We start from the raw sequence: 15936 nt of genomic DNA on the forward strand, positions 1-15936 counted from the left end.
AGTCCATCTACCTACTTCTAAGTTTTCCTTTAAAAAAAAAAAATCCGTAGTAGTACTGATAAATAGGGATCAAGTAAATGAAAACTGTGCAGAACAGAGATTTCATTATTTAAGTCCAGTGAAGTCTGAAAACTTTTCAAAACACCTATATAATCCCTTCGACACCTGGCGTGGCAGAACTCTAATTCTGTTTGAAAAAGTGCTTTTTTTAAAAAATGATGTCTTTGGAACATGCATAAGTGTGTGTGGGGCAGAAAGAATCCGTATCTGAATATCTTCATAAAGTAGTTCTTTAAATTTGCAAAGCTAGTTACCACTGACTTACGCTGCCCCTTAAACAACCCCTCTCCCTTCAGCGTGCTAGAAAGCGAAGAGAATGGAAATAAGGAGCATGAAGGAATGAAAGAGGAAAGATAATGAAGGTAGGTCAGTGAGGGACTTTTTAATCCCTCTACTCTTTTCCTCTAATATTTTGGGAAACTTCTCAGCAGCTCACTTCTATAAGGAAAATATCCTGCTGGGAGAAGCAAAGAATCAGAAATAGAAGGATGTAGGGAGAATACAAGAAGACGGCTGGGGCAGAGACTGGGGGGGCGGAAAGGAGCCAAGAGAGGAGATCTATAATTGGATAAAACCAAGTCTCTGCTAGATGGGTCTTCTTTCTATAAGGCTGTTAGAATTAAATGCTATATATATAGAGGACTGAAATGATGTGCAGCGAGATGATTGAGTCCTTTTATCATTGACTAGGTTTATTCCCTTTAAGATTCTGGTGAGGAAATCTTACATTACAAGGTAAATTTACTTCTTTACTTACGCATCTGAAAGCCAAAATCCACCCGGGGTCAAATTTACTTGATCCGTATTCAATGTTTTATGTGAAATGCAAGGTTATTCATTTAACTGACCCTTTTCCAATTAGCCTTACTTATTTTAGCCTCAATCTTGAGTATTATCTGGAGAGCTCACAATCCTGGTAGTCAACCAGGAAGGGTTGGGGGAATTCCATTTAAGGCTAATCCAGAGTCTCCAATTACTTCTGGATTGAGGGCAACCTTGGTTAAGGTCAGGGTACCAGACCTTTATACCCTGTAAGCAAGAATTGGATTTAATCCTCTCTTCACAAATCAAAGTAACCTGAGCAGTCAAACCAGGTCATCTGAAACAGCTTAAACGAGATGGTCACCTGAACACCAAAGAAGCATTTGTCAGTATCCCCTTCAAAGCGGTTTATGGCCAAGCCACAGTCACTAATGAAATGGGCCGGATTTGCCTGTGGAACATTATCCTGCATGTTTCGCTGGCAGGGACAGGAAGATGACAATGAAGTGCAGCAAACGCTGAACACGGGCCCAGAAAGGAAGGTGCGCGCTGAAGTGTGTCACTGGAAAAGGCAGAGGTGGCAATGATACCCTTATAATAACATACACACACATTTGAGTAGGTGGAATTGTTAATGTAAGAAAAATTAGAGGAAATTCATATAGTTTGTAATGGGCCCAAAGTATTGGAATAGAGAGAAGGATACACCGAGACAACAGTATACACAGACACACATGCTCACATGAATACATTATTTTTCCATTTAGTTTCTACATCTTCCTCTCCTGACTCCACAAAGGCACACAGGTTACAGGGTTCTAGAAGATTCCAGCTATAGAATTCTATGCTACTCGGAAAATATATGGCTAACAAAACAGTATCCCTGTTTTCTCCTACGTGGTTTATGCACTCATCAACAGTGAAATCTTTAGAAGCAAGTGGATGTCAGATACCAATGATCATAACAAGAAACGATGCAGGAGACTTGTACAAACTTGATTCTAAACCTAATCCTAACTGATGAGATGGTGGCTCTCATCACCTCCATACACACCCTCACACATCCAAAATAGTCCAGTTTAGCTGGTCATAGAGCTAACACGGTGATATGTCCAGGAGATTTCCCAGAAACAAGTATTTGGAGGCCATAGGAGTCTGGGCACCATAGTCTTTTGGGACAGTCTCTCCATGAAGAAGGCCCTTCCTTCCATTGTCAGGTGTAGCTGGAAACTCGTTCACTGAGAGGGGAGAAGGCGAGGCATGACTTGTCAGAACCAGAGGAAGAGGTTGTTGGGAAGCCATTTTCCTCTCACTGAAGCATGTTATATGGCATTCAAGTGGATGTCCCCATAGGGAATTTCTGTCGCTGTTTCTGGAGTGATACCTTTAATAATACGCTGTTGGGAAGAAAATACAATGTTAAAAACATTCATTAACACTTAGTTAAATATTTCAACATTAATATGAAAACATTTAAATAGCATTTTAATGGCATTTACTAGTAAGTGGGAATAGTCTCACTGACTTTCCTTAAGAAAGGCATTCCCGATTTATTTGTTCCCAACTATAGATAAAAATGATACATTCAGGGAGCCCTTGGCAGGCTCAGTTGGAAGCTGTGACTCTTGATCTCAGGGTCAGGAGTTTGAGCCCCATGTTGGGTGTAGAGATCACTTAAATACAACTTTGAAAATGACATATTCAGGAACTATAAGCATCTGTCAACTAATTATAAAAATCATTGTAATATTAATGGGAGAAAATGATGAACTTTCAGTAGAACCTCCACTGGGGTATAACATGCTTTCAAGGACCTGGGAAAGCAAATCTTTTTCTCTGGACCAAGGAAGCCTCCTTGACCACATACTGCTCAGGGAGCAGAGAGAATGCTGGACTCTGTCCACCCCCTGCCCCCTGCACCCCTGCCCCAGCCAGGCTCCTACCGCCCTGCACACACACCAGACGCATGATGTGGATGCAGCCACTGCAATGGCTAGGATGTCCCTGATCTCATCAATCTGCCTGTGAAGAAGTACTGGTTAGTTCATACAAAGGTACAAATTATCACAAAACTTTAAAAAGACGTGATGATTTAAATCATCACTGCTAAAGCAAACTCATGTTGACATAGGACTCATTACAGGGAAGACTTTAGGAATTTTTAGTTTGGAAACAGCTGAGATACATAGAAGCTTTAAGATGATCTGAAATACACTTGGGCTTGGGTATGAAATATACAGCCCACCATGTAAAACTTAGCATCAGGGTGACATGAAGAAGGGAAAACAGCAGCAACTCAGAGGCTTAGAAAAATCTTTAGGAAGCTGCTTAGTAAAATTTTTGATGGCTGAGAGTATGTACAGGAAGTGGGCAAAATTGGATCTGAAAGCATTTTTGATTTATGGATTGTAGGTGAAGCTGTGCTACTCATCCTTTATATTTTGCATTGAAAATGAAAGTCTCTTTCTTTCTTTCTTTCTTTTTTTTTTTTTTTTTTTGAGTATAGTTCCTACACAATATTACATTAGTTTCAGTCCTTCAATCTTTTGTTCCCTGATTCTGGGAGTTTGTTCTTCCTTACAGAGAAGGGCCTATGGAACTCAAATAGTTCCATCTGCATAGTTAATGACATTAACAAAACTGTCTATTTTGTGTTCCTAATCAAGTTCACATTCAAGAACTGTAGTCTCATGCCAGAAATCCCCTTAAAAAGAAGTGGCTGCAGCCCTCATCAGCTACCTGGACATGTCAGTTCATTGAAAACATAATTTCACAAACCATCCCCCCCTATAGAGGAGTATGTAAGCTGTGACTGATTAAGCAGAATTAAGTCTTGCTAATTGGGAACTGGACACAGATCATTCTAACTAGTCTTGAGGGGGGCTATGTTGTGCAGAAAGAGCAGAGAGCCACGAAGATGTATGGTGGAACAGTATCCTGAACAACACAAGTAGAACTTTTGGCTTTTGTGTCCTAGTCCCCAGCCACCCATGCTGCTGATCTCCCAAAATGCCAGGCCCACTTTTGTTTTCCCTGTTTTGGTAACATTCTAGTTGCTAGACTACCGTGGCTCTCAAAATTTGCCAGGCCATGGCCTTTTGCAAGCTGACAATCTAAGAAACAGATCACCCCGGACTATGACCTCCAGATTGTAATCAATGGAACCAAAGGACTGCAATAAAGGATGATTTAAAGGAATAAACTCAACAGTTCTGGGCCCGAGTGTGTATTTCAAGCCACACCAGGGTCCAAGGCCCTTGGGGAGGAATGAGGTTGTGATCAAACAGAAAACATAAAAAGTATGTATTGCTTCAGACATGACAGATCTGATGTCCATGCCCGATGGCAAGCAGAAGGCAAAGTGGTCATCTGAGACGTTTAGAACGCTATACACAGCTCAAGCTGTGGGCTGTGGTGCATGCAAATACCAGCTCTCTCTCTCATCACCGCATCGAAGGCTCCTGGGAGTGGCAGCCAATACAGGTCGCTCACTGGTGTAGACATATAAATATAGAAGATCGAGAGCCAACGGTTGAGTTTCACATGGGGGACTCATCTCCTCTGAACCGAGCACACCCAGAGTATCCTTTTCTCCCAAAACAATTATTAGTCAGAACACACGCACGAGCACCTACCTCTTTAAATGTCCCTGGAGTGACGATCAGCCGGTACGCTATGTATGTGGGGATGCAGATGAAAGACGAGGTCCCTATGCAGTAACCCAGGATGATACTCCACTGAGGGTAGTTATACTGGAAAAGTCGGAGCTGGGGCGGGCTCATCAAAAAACTGCAGATGATGAACTGGAACCAGAATGCCAAGAAACATTACAAATCGTAACGACATCCTTGCAGATAGGGGCAGTTCTGATACCCCAGACCCCAGATGCTAAAGCTGGGATCCTTTCAGGAAATCCCTCAAATGTGAGAGATCCTTGATTGAACTCTGACGCATAGAATCCACTCATTGCTGAGCCCGAGCTGCAACCAGGAAACAGCCAGGTGCTTGTACTGATTCTCCTCTCCACCCCCCATCTCGACCCTTCGAGCAAGGATGCCAAGGCCTCAGAACGTTTTTTTCTGAGGAGTTAAAGCAATCCCTTTGGGGCAAAGGGGAAAGCACCGGCAACTATGAAAAGTGATTTGGGTCCGGTCTTGCCAGACAGTGGAAGAATGATCTGGGTGGCCTCTCCACAGCATCTGCCCATCCTAGGGCCCCACAGTTCTCTAGGTTCTGTTTTCACTTCCTCCTGCATTTCCCAGCTGTCAGATGGAAGTTACCTGTGTCCGGGAGAGATACTAAGGTTCTCAAGACCTGGAGAAGCCTTGGGCTCCTGGGTATATGTGTCCCCTCTTTTCTTGAGGTCTCTGCTTTCTGCATTGAGAGCCTTAGCCTGGGGTTTCTACAGGCATGGCCCTGCCACGACGTGTCTCAGCCATGAGTGACCACCCGCCCTGGCCCTCATCATGACCGGAAGTGTGGAAGGAGAAAGAAAATTCAAATGAAAATATCTCCCCCCCAAGAAACACCACGGTGTGTTCCCAACACTCAGTTTATAGGTTTTCTTACTTTAGTTTGGTTTCCAGAGGGAGAGCATAAACACCAGTTTCTGCCTAGTAACCACAGGGCTGAAATCGTCACTGCTCTTGATTTAATTTTATTACTCCGTAGTCATAAAGAAAGTAGTGATGTAAACTATTTGTGTGGTTCGACAACTATTTATATCTTTCCTTCTTTGTCTGCAGGTAATAAAATGGGAAGTTGTTAAACACACATCCATCTTCCCAACAGTGTTATCCTAAGTCTGGGAGAAAGCTTTCCCAGCGCAGACCCTTCCCGGGACTCGCTGTCCTCACCCCTGGGCCCAGCTACTCGGGGAGCTAGTTCTGGAACATGGCAAGGCTGCACCGTGAGGAGCCTTCTATAACTCCTTCTCATCTTCACGTCAGGTATGGGAAACCCAGCCCAGTTCAGAGAGGCCTCAGGCTCCTGTGGTAGCCAGTGTGTGCAACTCTGGACACACCCCATGCAGGAACGGCTCTGCCTCTCCCTGCTCATATATATTTTCTTTTTTCTGAAACTTGGCTTCAGTGAAAAAGAATAGTTTTAGTAAGCGACTGCTTGTTCACTGAAGGCAGCCTTAAAAAGCGCAGAGCCAGGGATCTGGTACAGAGACCCAAAAGTGGAAGACGAATTTGCCTCCCATTCGCTGGGCCCTAGAGCACTTGCCTTTAGAGGAAGTGAGTAAAAGCAAACACGGCAGGGGTCAGGAGTGACGGGCCTCAGCCAAGTCTGTGCATGAGTTCTGCTGGGCATGGGAGCTCACGGGGCATGATTGCACACCACACATGTTTGCCCAGGCTGCAAGATAGCCAGAGGCTCACAAAGATGAAATACTATAAAGCCTGGGGCCAGGACGAGGGGAGGGAGCCTGCGAGGCACTCGCCTTGGGCACAACAGTTAAGTCGATTTTAGTCATCAAGGGGGAATACTTTAGTGCAATATTTTTAAAAAGACAAGATCTGACAGGGCCAGATTAGGGTAAGGTGAGCGAGGTGAGACACGCAAGTCCAGGTCAGGCCTTGTGTTTGTTTATTTAAAATGTTGAAATCTGCTGACTGGGGACTTTCCTGCATTAATTTTGGTTTTTAAAAAGTGTTGTAGTAAAAGGTAGTAGTTTTGAGTAGTTTGGGCCCAACCCCTCCCCCCCTTCCATTTGACACCTGTGGCCTTACTTGCCTCTCCCACATCTCAGCCCTGGACATCCTTGCCTTCCTGGTAGGGGATACTGAAGCAGAGAGACAGAGCTTCTTCCCTCAAGGAACTCAAAGGAACTCTCCTCTTTTCTTTGAAAACCAAATGAAAGGATTTAAGTAGATTATCAAGAAGCACAGGTAATCACATAAATTACTGATCCATCTATGTGAGAACTGCGTCTAGTGATGGCCGGCTAGGCAGTTCGTGCCAGCCCTCTCACGGAAAACAACGAAATGTCCTGGATTTTAAAAAAGACATTTTTTTTTTTTTTAAACAGATGAACATAGGGGAAGGGGAAAAAGAGAGCAAGGAAAGCAAACCATAAAAGACTCCTAAGGATAGAGAACCAAGAGGGTGGATGGAGAGAAGGGGTGGAGGTGGGCTGGCTGGGTGACGGGATTATGGAGGGAGCTTGTGGGGAGGAGCACCCCGTGTTACAGGCAAGTGATGAATCACTCCCTTTACTAAACATTACACGGTTCCCTAACTCAAATTTTAAAATTTTAAAGAAAAATATACACGTATTTTTAGTTTACCAGTGAGCTGATCAGGTAATAAGAACTACCAGGCCAAGTCTGGGGGAACACTAGAGCCACCAGAGCACTCCCCAGAGCCGCTGGGCACTGAGAACTATCTGCTGCCCAGGGCAGTGGTTGGCTTTGGTTTTGGAAACCTGCGAGGGTCAGGGGAATGGAAGTCAAGCAAAGCTTCTGGGGTACAGACAGACTCACGCAGCATCACAGAGGCAAGAGGGAACTTACGGCTCACCTTATATGTTCATGTCCAGATGTATGGGCACAAAAAGTACCAAACAAAGGGCCGCCCAGAGAAAGTCAGAACAGAACACACGAAGGGATTTTCCCTTGTTGTTTTAAACAAGACGGGGAAGGAACAATGACCTCTATGTCAAAGCCAGAGATGTCCCTAAGACAAAATGTTTGGCCCAGACATTCCTAACAAGCTAGAGCCTGATGGAAGGACCAGTCCAACAAGCTTTCTGGCTCTATGAGATTAAAAAAATTCCCTCCAAGATAAAATTACAGTTAAAATGAAAGAACTGGAGAGTGATCCCTGCTGACGGGCACGGAGCCACTTTACGCAGGGCTTCCTTAGAGCACAGCTGGGATGTGAGTAGGGAGCTTCGGCGTCTTGGGGCAAGTGTCTCCTTCGGAGGGACACGGGGGGTGAGCACTGAATGCAAAGAGGCAATACTTGGAACTGAATGTTCTCACCCAGGTCCTTGGGCATTAGATGGATTCTACTTTTGACTCAGGTCCACGCTTGAGGACTCTCGTGTGGGGCATCTTGAAGAAAATGAATACGAAATTACAAGGACCCCTCCTCCCAGGGCCTTCAAGAGCAGCTGAGGAAATCCTTCCCAGGTCTTGAAGAGCTCTTACACGTCACATGTAACCTGGGACCCTTCAGGCTTCAATTTCCTTAACTGTAAAATGGCATATGAGGACTATGCTCCTTCATGGAACGGTTGTAAGGATTCACAGAGCAATGGATCTAAGTTTAGCACGAAGTCTGGTCTGGCACCTCATGTTCAATAAATGTTATTTATCATTCTCACGGAGCAGGGCTGTGATGGACACATGCCACAGGGATCCAAGCCCCGACTACCCTTCCATGGTGCTGGAAGCCAGAAAGCGGGGAAGCCTGGGGGACACACTGACTGGGAGGGACACCGGAGGGGCTTCTCAAGGGCTGGTCATGTTTTTGTTTCTTAGCATGGTTCCTGCTGCGAAAGCATGCTTGATTTATAAAGTTGCAATGAGAGGTACACTTCAGATTTACACACTCTTCTGCAACTCTGTTACACTTCAGCACAATTTACTCTACATAACAGTTGGGGTGAACCTTTCTTCCGGGCCAGGGAGAGGGAAATGGCCACTCACCAGGAGAAAGAGAGGGCTGATGGCGACCCAGCAGATCCTCCAAAACCACCCAGGGCTGAAGCCGAGCATTTCCTTCACGTCACTGCAGAACTGAGTGATGCCTAAAGTCACCCGCAAGAGAAAGAGAGATAGGCTGAGGGACGACATGGACTCCCTCAGAGACAATGAGCAGCTCTAGAGTTTGTCGCGGCGGGGACTCAGGGGCACCAATCTGGTCTGAAAGTGGGACAGGGGACTTGTCACAAAACTGCATTTGATAGCCAGCAACGTTCTTTCTACATGGAGTGGGCGAGGCAGGTGGACATTTGGGGAGGGACCCAAAGCCCCCTCTTGGCGCCCACACTGCGCTTGACTTCTGAGATCTCAGCACTCATCTGATTTTACTGGTACTGTAGAAAAGAAAGTTACATTTTATCTAGGAATCAGGACCTCACTTAACAGAGACGGACTTGGACCATACATTGGAAACATTCAAGAGGAAATTTTAACAGCAGATTGCCTGCTCACATGCCAGATCAAGATCAAGGTTCTTCTATAAAAAATATGTGCATGTGAGAACTGAGAACTCCTCCTGGTGAGAAACTGGAAACGGGAAGGCGAGGCGCCCTGCAGTCCATTCCCCGAGAGCCTCAGCAACAGCCAGGTCCCGTACCCTGAACTCCATCCTTGGAATCACTGAGGAGGCAGGGAGGGATTCTTTTTAAAACACTGGGCTCATGTGCAACTCAGAATATGGGGCCTCCCCTTCTTCACGTTACGTGTAATGACAAACAGGCTAAGGCTGTTCTATTACCATAGAAACCAGGGAAATCAATACATTTTCAGAATGAAATAATCACTTCTTGATTTTAAAGATGAAGAGAGGTATCTCTGAACCTGGTTTCTCTCTCTCTCTTTCTTTCTCTCTTCAAAGATTTGAATAATCTGTACATTCAATGTGGGAGTCGATCTTAGATCAAATCCCGATTTCGATTTCTCTCTCTTTTTTTCTTCAAAGATTTTATTTATTTATTTTGAGTAATCTCTACATTCAATGTGGGACTCAAACCCTGAGATCAAGAGCCACATGTTCAGAGCACCTGGGTGGCTCAGCCAGTTAAGCATCTGACTTCGGCTCAGGTCTGGTCCTGGGATCCAGTCCTACATGGGACTCCTTTGCTTATCAGGGAGTCTGCTTCTCCCTCTCCCTCTGCCTGCAGCTCCCCCTGCTTGTGCTCTCTTTCTCTCTGTTAAATAATAAATAAACTCTTAAAAAACAACAACAACAAAAAAAAAAACAGTCCCATGCCCTATGAATGAGCCAGCCAGGAGCCCCTGAACCTGGTTCTCTTCATGTCAATTGCCCAGGTCAGCCCATCCCCACCCACGGATTCTTGGGAGCCCTGCCGATGGACCCATGTCAGCTTCCTCTCTCTGCTGCTGCGAGTTTCACCCCTATCAGATTGCACCCCGGCATCCCAGGGGCTGAACTGGGGATTTTGCCAAAGCAGATAATCTACACGGGAACATTCTTGCCTCTTCCCTGGGAGAAGGTCTCCCAGACTCTATCCCGGGGCTTTATGGGGAGCTCTGTAAAATACGGGTATATTATACCCTCCTCAAATGCATTCCCCGTGCACTGGTTCTTCGTTGTCTGTGCCGCTCTGAGACCCCGCAGCATCTCCAGCCTCCTCCACGGGTGAGCTCTATGGAACTGGTCAGCCCACGCCCTCTAGGTGAACATTTAAACTCAGAAGGAGACAGCGTCCTCCCACGAGCCAAGGAATCTGTGGCATGGAGTGTGGAGGACATGGTGACCTGCTTCGGAAGAAGCCACTCTGCAGGCGTGGTTTTCCAGGCCCCCAGGGAGGTGACGTCTGGTACCCTGCCCCGGCTTTCTTGGATGAAATCAGCCCTTCTCTATTCTGGGGGCTACAGGCTGGTGTAGAAAGGCTCACGTCTGGTGGAGGGAAGCACCTTACCATAAAACCAGTACACAGCCACAGCCTCTATGAGGACAACGGTGAGCACCGCAGGGCCCGTGGCGTACTCCTCTAGCAGCTTCACCACGTAGGCCCCTCCCTGGAAAGGAGACGGCAAACGAGTTAAGGGCCCTCCGACGCACTGCCTCCTCTTCATGGGGAAGGCCGATAGCTGCTTAACTTTGACCAGTCCCACCTGGGACCCAATATAAATTTCCCAGAGCCTGCCTCTGAGATCAGCCCTCGCAGCGTGGGCCAGACAGCTCGGCACCAGACGTCCCTTCCTGTGCTACAGAGCACTGTCTCCTTGCTTCTTCTCCCACTGAGCTTTAAGAGATAGACTCAGAAGAGTCCCTGGATCTGTTTCCAACTTCCTTCCACTTATGCAGCACCTACTGTATACTCTGCCCTAAAGAATCCCAGTCCCTAAAGACAGGACCTGGGCCAGTTCGCAATACCAGACATGCTGAGCACGTTGGTTCTGGTTTCTCCTTCTGTCTTAACTTGCCAATCCCTTGGGTCCTCCTCAGGGTGCCCCCCGCACCCCACCCAACCCTGTTGACCATAGCTTGAAGATGCAGGTCTTCAAAATCTGCCTTGAGTCAGGAGGACATAAGCCAGGGATGGCTGTGGGTGTGATCTTATTTCATTTTAACTGTATTTGCCTCCGCTTAAAAAAAAAAATCATGGGAGAGGGTCTGACTTCTTCACCATTGCATATTCTCTGGGGGAGACAAAGTGAGATTACAAACAGGAGATGCCAGCCTCCAGATATTCTGGATATGGGGACATCAGGGCAATAATCCCACAAAAGAAGCCCTAAAGACTGGAAAAGCAAATCTCAGTTCTTCTCCAGACACACTGCAAAGCCTGAAATCCAGCTGGGTCGATTGCAAGATGGAAAGCCCTCCAACTACCAAGCACAGAACAGATTCTACACACAAACACTGCCGGAAACAACTTTCCTCCTGATCCCTGGTGACATTTGCAGAGCAGCATCAACCCTCTTACTTGGTGCCAAAGCCAGGGCGCCACGGAAGATGGAAGCAAAGGGACAGGTTCTTGCGGGGCTCTGCTGCCTCCGCAGAGGCTACTCAAAGCTGGGGGTTGCAGTACTCACGAAAGTCAGGGTGGCCAGGGAGCCAAAGAAGCACGTAATGACGACACCAAGCACAAACCACTCCCGGCGCTTGGCCCAGATGTGCGGAAACTCGTCAAGCACAGCTGTGATCACCCCCTCCAAGCCTGCAAACTGAGAGGGACATGCCAGCTGTCACAGGGGAGGCTCAAGGCCAGTGTGTTCCCTTCGAGGACAGCGAACGGGAAGGTAGGTGGCTGGTCATGATGGGCTCCCCACAGACCCAGCCCTCGCTGGCAACGTATCACCCCGTTTTCACGGTCATAAAGAAGCCCCCCCCCACCCCAAGCACATCAAGGAAAGAAACAGAGCGCCCGGACAGGACTGCTTTATGTGAGGCCTCCTGGGGAGACTCCGGCTTCACCAGAAAGACCAACTCAAAGCTGAGAGTCTTCCCACACTACTAAGTGCCAGGTGCTGAGTCAAATGTGGGGCAGCAGGGCACCGAGACCCAAGAGGGACCTTTAGGGTCCCTCTGGTGCAGGGGCAGCACCCAATAATAGCAGTTCACATACCTGAGCCCTGTTCTGTGCAGACCTCTTACCCTCATTAACCCCTGAATGACTCTCGCAGGTCCTAGAGGGCCATGAGCAGCTGCAGGGAGGCCTGAACCAGGGGCTGAGGGAGCACCGGGAGGGAGCAGCCAACACCTGCTGGGGTGGCCAGGATGGGAAGGATACGCGCACCTTCCTCCCCAACCCCCTCGTCTCCTCCAGAAAGCCAGGCTTCCCTCCCCATTCACTCACGGTGCTGTCCAGGCCCAGCGTGATTAACATCAGGAAGAAGATGATGGCAAAGAAAGTGGATGCTGGCATGTTGGCTATGGCTTCCGCATACGTGATGAAGAGGAGGCTGGGGCCTGAGACAGAGTGGGAGAGAGGAGGAGGTGGTCACCGACACCTGCCCTGCAAAGACGTCTCGGGGAAACGCAGCCACACCAACAATTACACTTCTGTCACGGGAACTTACATGTGAAATAGGCTTTAACACACCCCGAACACTTGCTCACACTCCACACCATCCCCCCTGCCCATCCTGACATCAAGAGAGGGAAGGAACCGCAGCCATCTTAAAAGGTGTAAACCCTCAGTCAGTTGCGGGGGGAGGGGTATGGATGGAAAGAAACCCAAGACCCTAACACTAGCAAAGCTACACATGGGAATAAGAGTTTCCACCACATCACAACTCAGAGCTTTTTTTTCTGGGCCAGGACTGATATCCAGAGCATTTAGCTCTCTCTGATGGTATTAGCTAGAAAACAGTAGGAAAGGTGAAACATTCCAGAAGAGTCCTAGAGGCCTCGGAATAAAGACCTCCCGCTATTTTTAAAGTCCCTTTTGATAGTGTGAGGGACATGTCCTCCACTTCTCACGGGCTGGATGGAAGTGCCTGAGCTTGGGGTACCAGGACGAGCACAGCTGTGCATCAGGTCAAAGACGGAAGTGTGTTGGCAAGAAAGCCCTGGGATTCCATCCACAAACTTCCATGGCCACTTCTTCAATATCTGTCACTCCTTTTCCACGAAAACCTCACAATACAGTAGCGTGACTACGTCATCTATATTTTATTTTTCTCCAAGGGGAAATTCGAAGGATTAATAATCATTTGCTTATTAGACTTGGACTCATCGCCAGACCAAACACAATGCTTTTAAAAGCGCTCATCCAGTCATCCAGCTGCCGCATCCCCTCCCCGCCATGGCTGAGCACGCAGAAGGCGGTAAGTTTCTCCCAAACCTTGGACAATGTTTAAAGGAACATTTAGAAATAGCTCAAAACTTAGATATCTGTAAGGACCCAAAGAGCAGCCAAGCCATTCAGTGAGAGCAAGGGACATAAAGAGAACACAGGTTCCCACCTGCATCTTTGGCCACCTCGGACACATCCTCATTCCGCATCTCGGCCATATACCCGAGCACCGTGAAGATGACAAATCCCGAAACAAAGCTCGTCATGCAGTTCACCACGCTGGTCACCAGGGCGTCTCTGGAGCAGAGAACCCAGCGGGACTGAGACACTTCCAAGGACAGAGTCTCAAGAGCACCAGTCTCCACCCGAGGCCCTCAGGGACCTGTCCTGGTGTCCCCTCTTGTCTGCCCCAGCCTGGCCTCTCACACTGGTTGGTAGTTCGAAGCACGGGCTGCCATTCGCACCATGCATGGCAGGGGGTGAGCCCGGGGCTGGTTATAGTGATGTCCTGTGGTGAACTGGAACCACCCAGACCTCCTGACTTCAAACAAGAATTGCTCTGGGGGTGCCTGGGTGGCTCATTGGTTAAGTGACCGCCTTCGGCTCAGGTCGTGATCCTGGAGTCCCAGGATCCAGTCCCGACTGGTCAGGCTCCCCGCTGAGCAGGGGAGCCTGCGTTTCCTCTGCCCCTCCCCTCCTCATGCGTCCTCTCTCTCTCAAATAAATAAATAAAATCTTAAGAAAAAATTGCTTGGGGAGCGCCTGGGTGGCTCAGTGGGTTAAAGCCTCTGCCTTCGGCTCAGGTCATGATCCCAGGGTCCTGGGATCGAGCCCCGCATCGGGCTCTCTGCTCAGCTCTCTGCTCTCCTCTCTCTCTCTGCCTGCCTCTCTGCCTACTTGTGTGATCTCTGTCTGTCAAATAAACAAATAAAATATTAAAAAAAAAAAAAGAAAAGAAAAGAAAAAATTGCTTGGAAGCAGGGTCTGGATTGGAGGCAGGGCCATGAGGGAGCCTTGGCCTCACATTCATAAAGTCCCCGGATTTAGACTTTTGACACTATGTGCAAATGAAGTTATGATCCTGTCCCAGGGATATCCTGACACTTTTTTAAAAGAAGACCTTGTCATCCAACTTCAGTTTGGTGTCCCAGTGCAACACCACATTGCTTAGGGCAGTTGTGGATTCCTTTGGAAGAGAAGGTGAACTCTGTAATCATCTTATGAACAGCACAATTAGATTGCTGGTCACTGCCCTCTGTGAGAGGGCACTCAAAGTTAACTCTAAAGATGATGAGTGATAGTGAAATCATAATTGGTAAAACACTCTCTGTTTCATCTAAATTTCTGAAATGAGACTTTGCCACAAAAATCATGGTGGCATTCTGCCTTGTTCAAAATAGTTCAATCGTTATACTTTTGTAAATATGTACATAAATAAATAATCACATTAAAATTCTTGTTAAACACATTAATAAGTAAAATCGAAATATTTACTATATGTTGCAATTTTTAAAAATCTGATGTGGAATTTCTTAATTAAAAAAATATTGTGTGTGTGTGAGAAGCTCTCGCAAAACGCAAGTGGCCTGGGGCCCCTCTCAAACCCTGACTGGCCTGGGGAAGGCTAAGTACCTGGTGGGTTCTCTGGCCATGGGGGAACTGGTCAGGGACCTGTGGGGTGCCTGGGCCCAGCCAAGCCTGAGGCCATTGTTTTGAGCACCTTCTTCTGGGCCAGCTGACAATGCTCACCCCACTTTCAAGCTTTGCCCGGGGAGCCCCAGATACTCACTGGTAACAGTTGTTGTTGAACTTGTTGTAGCTAGCGAAAGCCAACAGGACCCCAAAGCCAGGACCAAGAGAGAAGAAGATCTGAGCGGCAGCATCGACCCACACCTGGCAGCAGAGGTGAGGGTGAGGGCCAAGCCTGGGCCATACTCTGGCCTCCACCCCTGGCTCCACACAAAGCAGAAAGACCAGCTCTCAGAGATCCTCCCCGGGGCGACCACATACCATGTGGAAACCAATGTGAATTCTCTTCCTCACATTTTAGCATAAGCCAATCCACTGCCCTTGTCTGTACTTTTCATGCTTGTTCTTCTGATTTAAAACATTATTGCGGATGTGCCACTGAGCCTACATTTCTGTTGTCCCTGCTGGGGGGACTAGCTTCCCTTAGTAAAATGACAGGCAGGTGCCCCTCCTTTTCCCTGCTATCTTACCCCCGTCTCCAGCAGTTTCTGCCAGTTGGGTTTCAAGTAGAAGAGAACACCCCTCCAGGCTCCGGGGAGGGTGGCCCCCCTTACCAGCAGGACAGAAAGGATGATATAAGGGAAGGTGGCTGTCACCCATACCACCTGTGAGGGAAAGGGGCAGAAACACAGATTGTCAGCTTGTGGGTCTTGGTGGCTTTTATGCTTGAAAACCTCTAGGAAAGGAGATGGACCTCTTCTTTTCTGTAACTATAGGAGGCAGGGTGATGCGGCAGAAATATCAGAGCCTTTAGAATCCGACGGGGCTCTGATTCCCAGCTTGCCAATACTCCCACCTCCAGACCCACTTCCCACCTACAATATGGGAAAACACCCAGCAAAGGACAAGACAAGAGGGTAGCCAGTGGATATAAAGCATGGATCACAGCCCATCATGGGCTTTCAACAACTTTCTGCCAC

At 47.7% G+C, this 15936-nt stretch overlaps 1 protein-coding gene across 2 annotated transcripts in view; it reads right to left on the reverse strand.

The window, feature by feature from the left end:
- Positions 1-731: 731 nt before the first annotated feature.
- SLC6A4 (solute carrier family 6 member 4) overlaps positions 732-15936 on the reverse strand; it is a 32686-nt gene continuing 17481 nt past the window's right edge. Inside the window, exons 6-15 of one of the 2 annotated variants that reach the window (XM_013053501.2) lie at positions 15487-15621; positions 15057-15160; positions 13437-13564; positions 12326-12438; positions 12095-12229; positions 11562-11693; positions 10442-10541; positions 8481-8581; positions 4458-4625; positions 732-2219 (exon numbers count right to left, since the gene is read on the reverse strand). In XM_013053501.2, coding sequence (XP_012908955.1) covers positions 2145-2219; positions 4458-4625; positions 8481-8581; positions 10442-10541; positions 11562-11693; positions 12095-12229; positions 12326-12438; positions 13437-13564; positions 15057-15160; positions 15487-15621 — 1191 coding nt within the window. In that variant the 3' untranslated portion in view covers positions 732-2144. The remainder of the gene's footprint in view (positions 2220-4457; positions 4626-8480; positions 8582-10441; positions 10542-11561; positions 11694-12094; positions 12230-12325; positions 12439-13436; positions 13565-15056; positions 15161-15486; positions 15622-15936) is intronic. The other variant, XM_004746922.3, reaches the window with a different exon arrangement.

This window comes from Mustela putorius, unplaced genomic scaffold (assembly GCF_011764305.1).
Source record: "Mustela putorius furo isolate JIRA1106 unplaced genomic scaffold, ASM1176430v1.1 tig00003962_pilon_pilon_pilon, whole genome shotgun sequence".
Classification (NCBI taxonomy): Eukaryota; Metazoa; Chordata; class Mammalia; order Carnivora; family Mustelidae; genus Mustela; species Mustela putorius.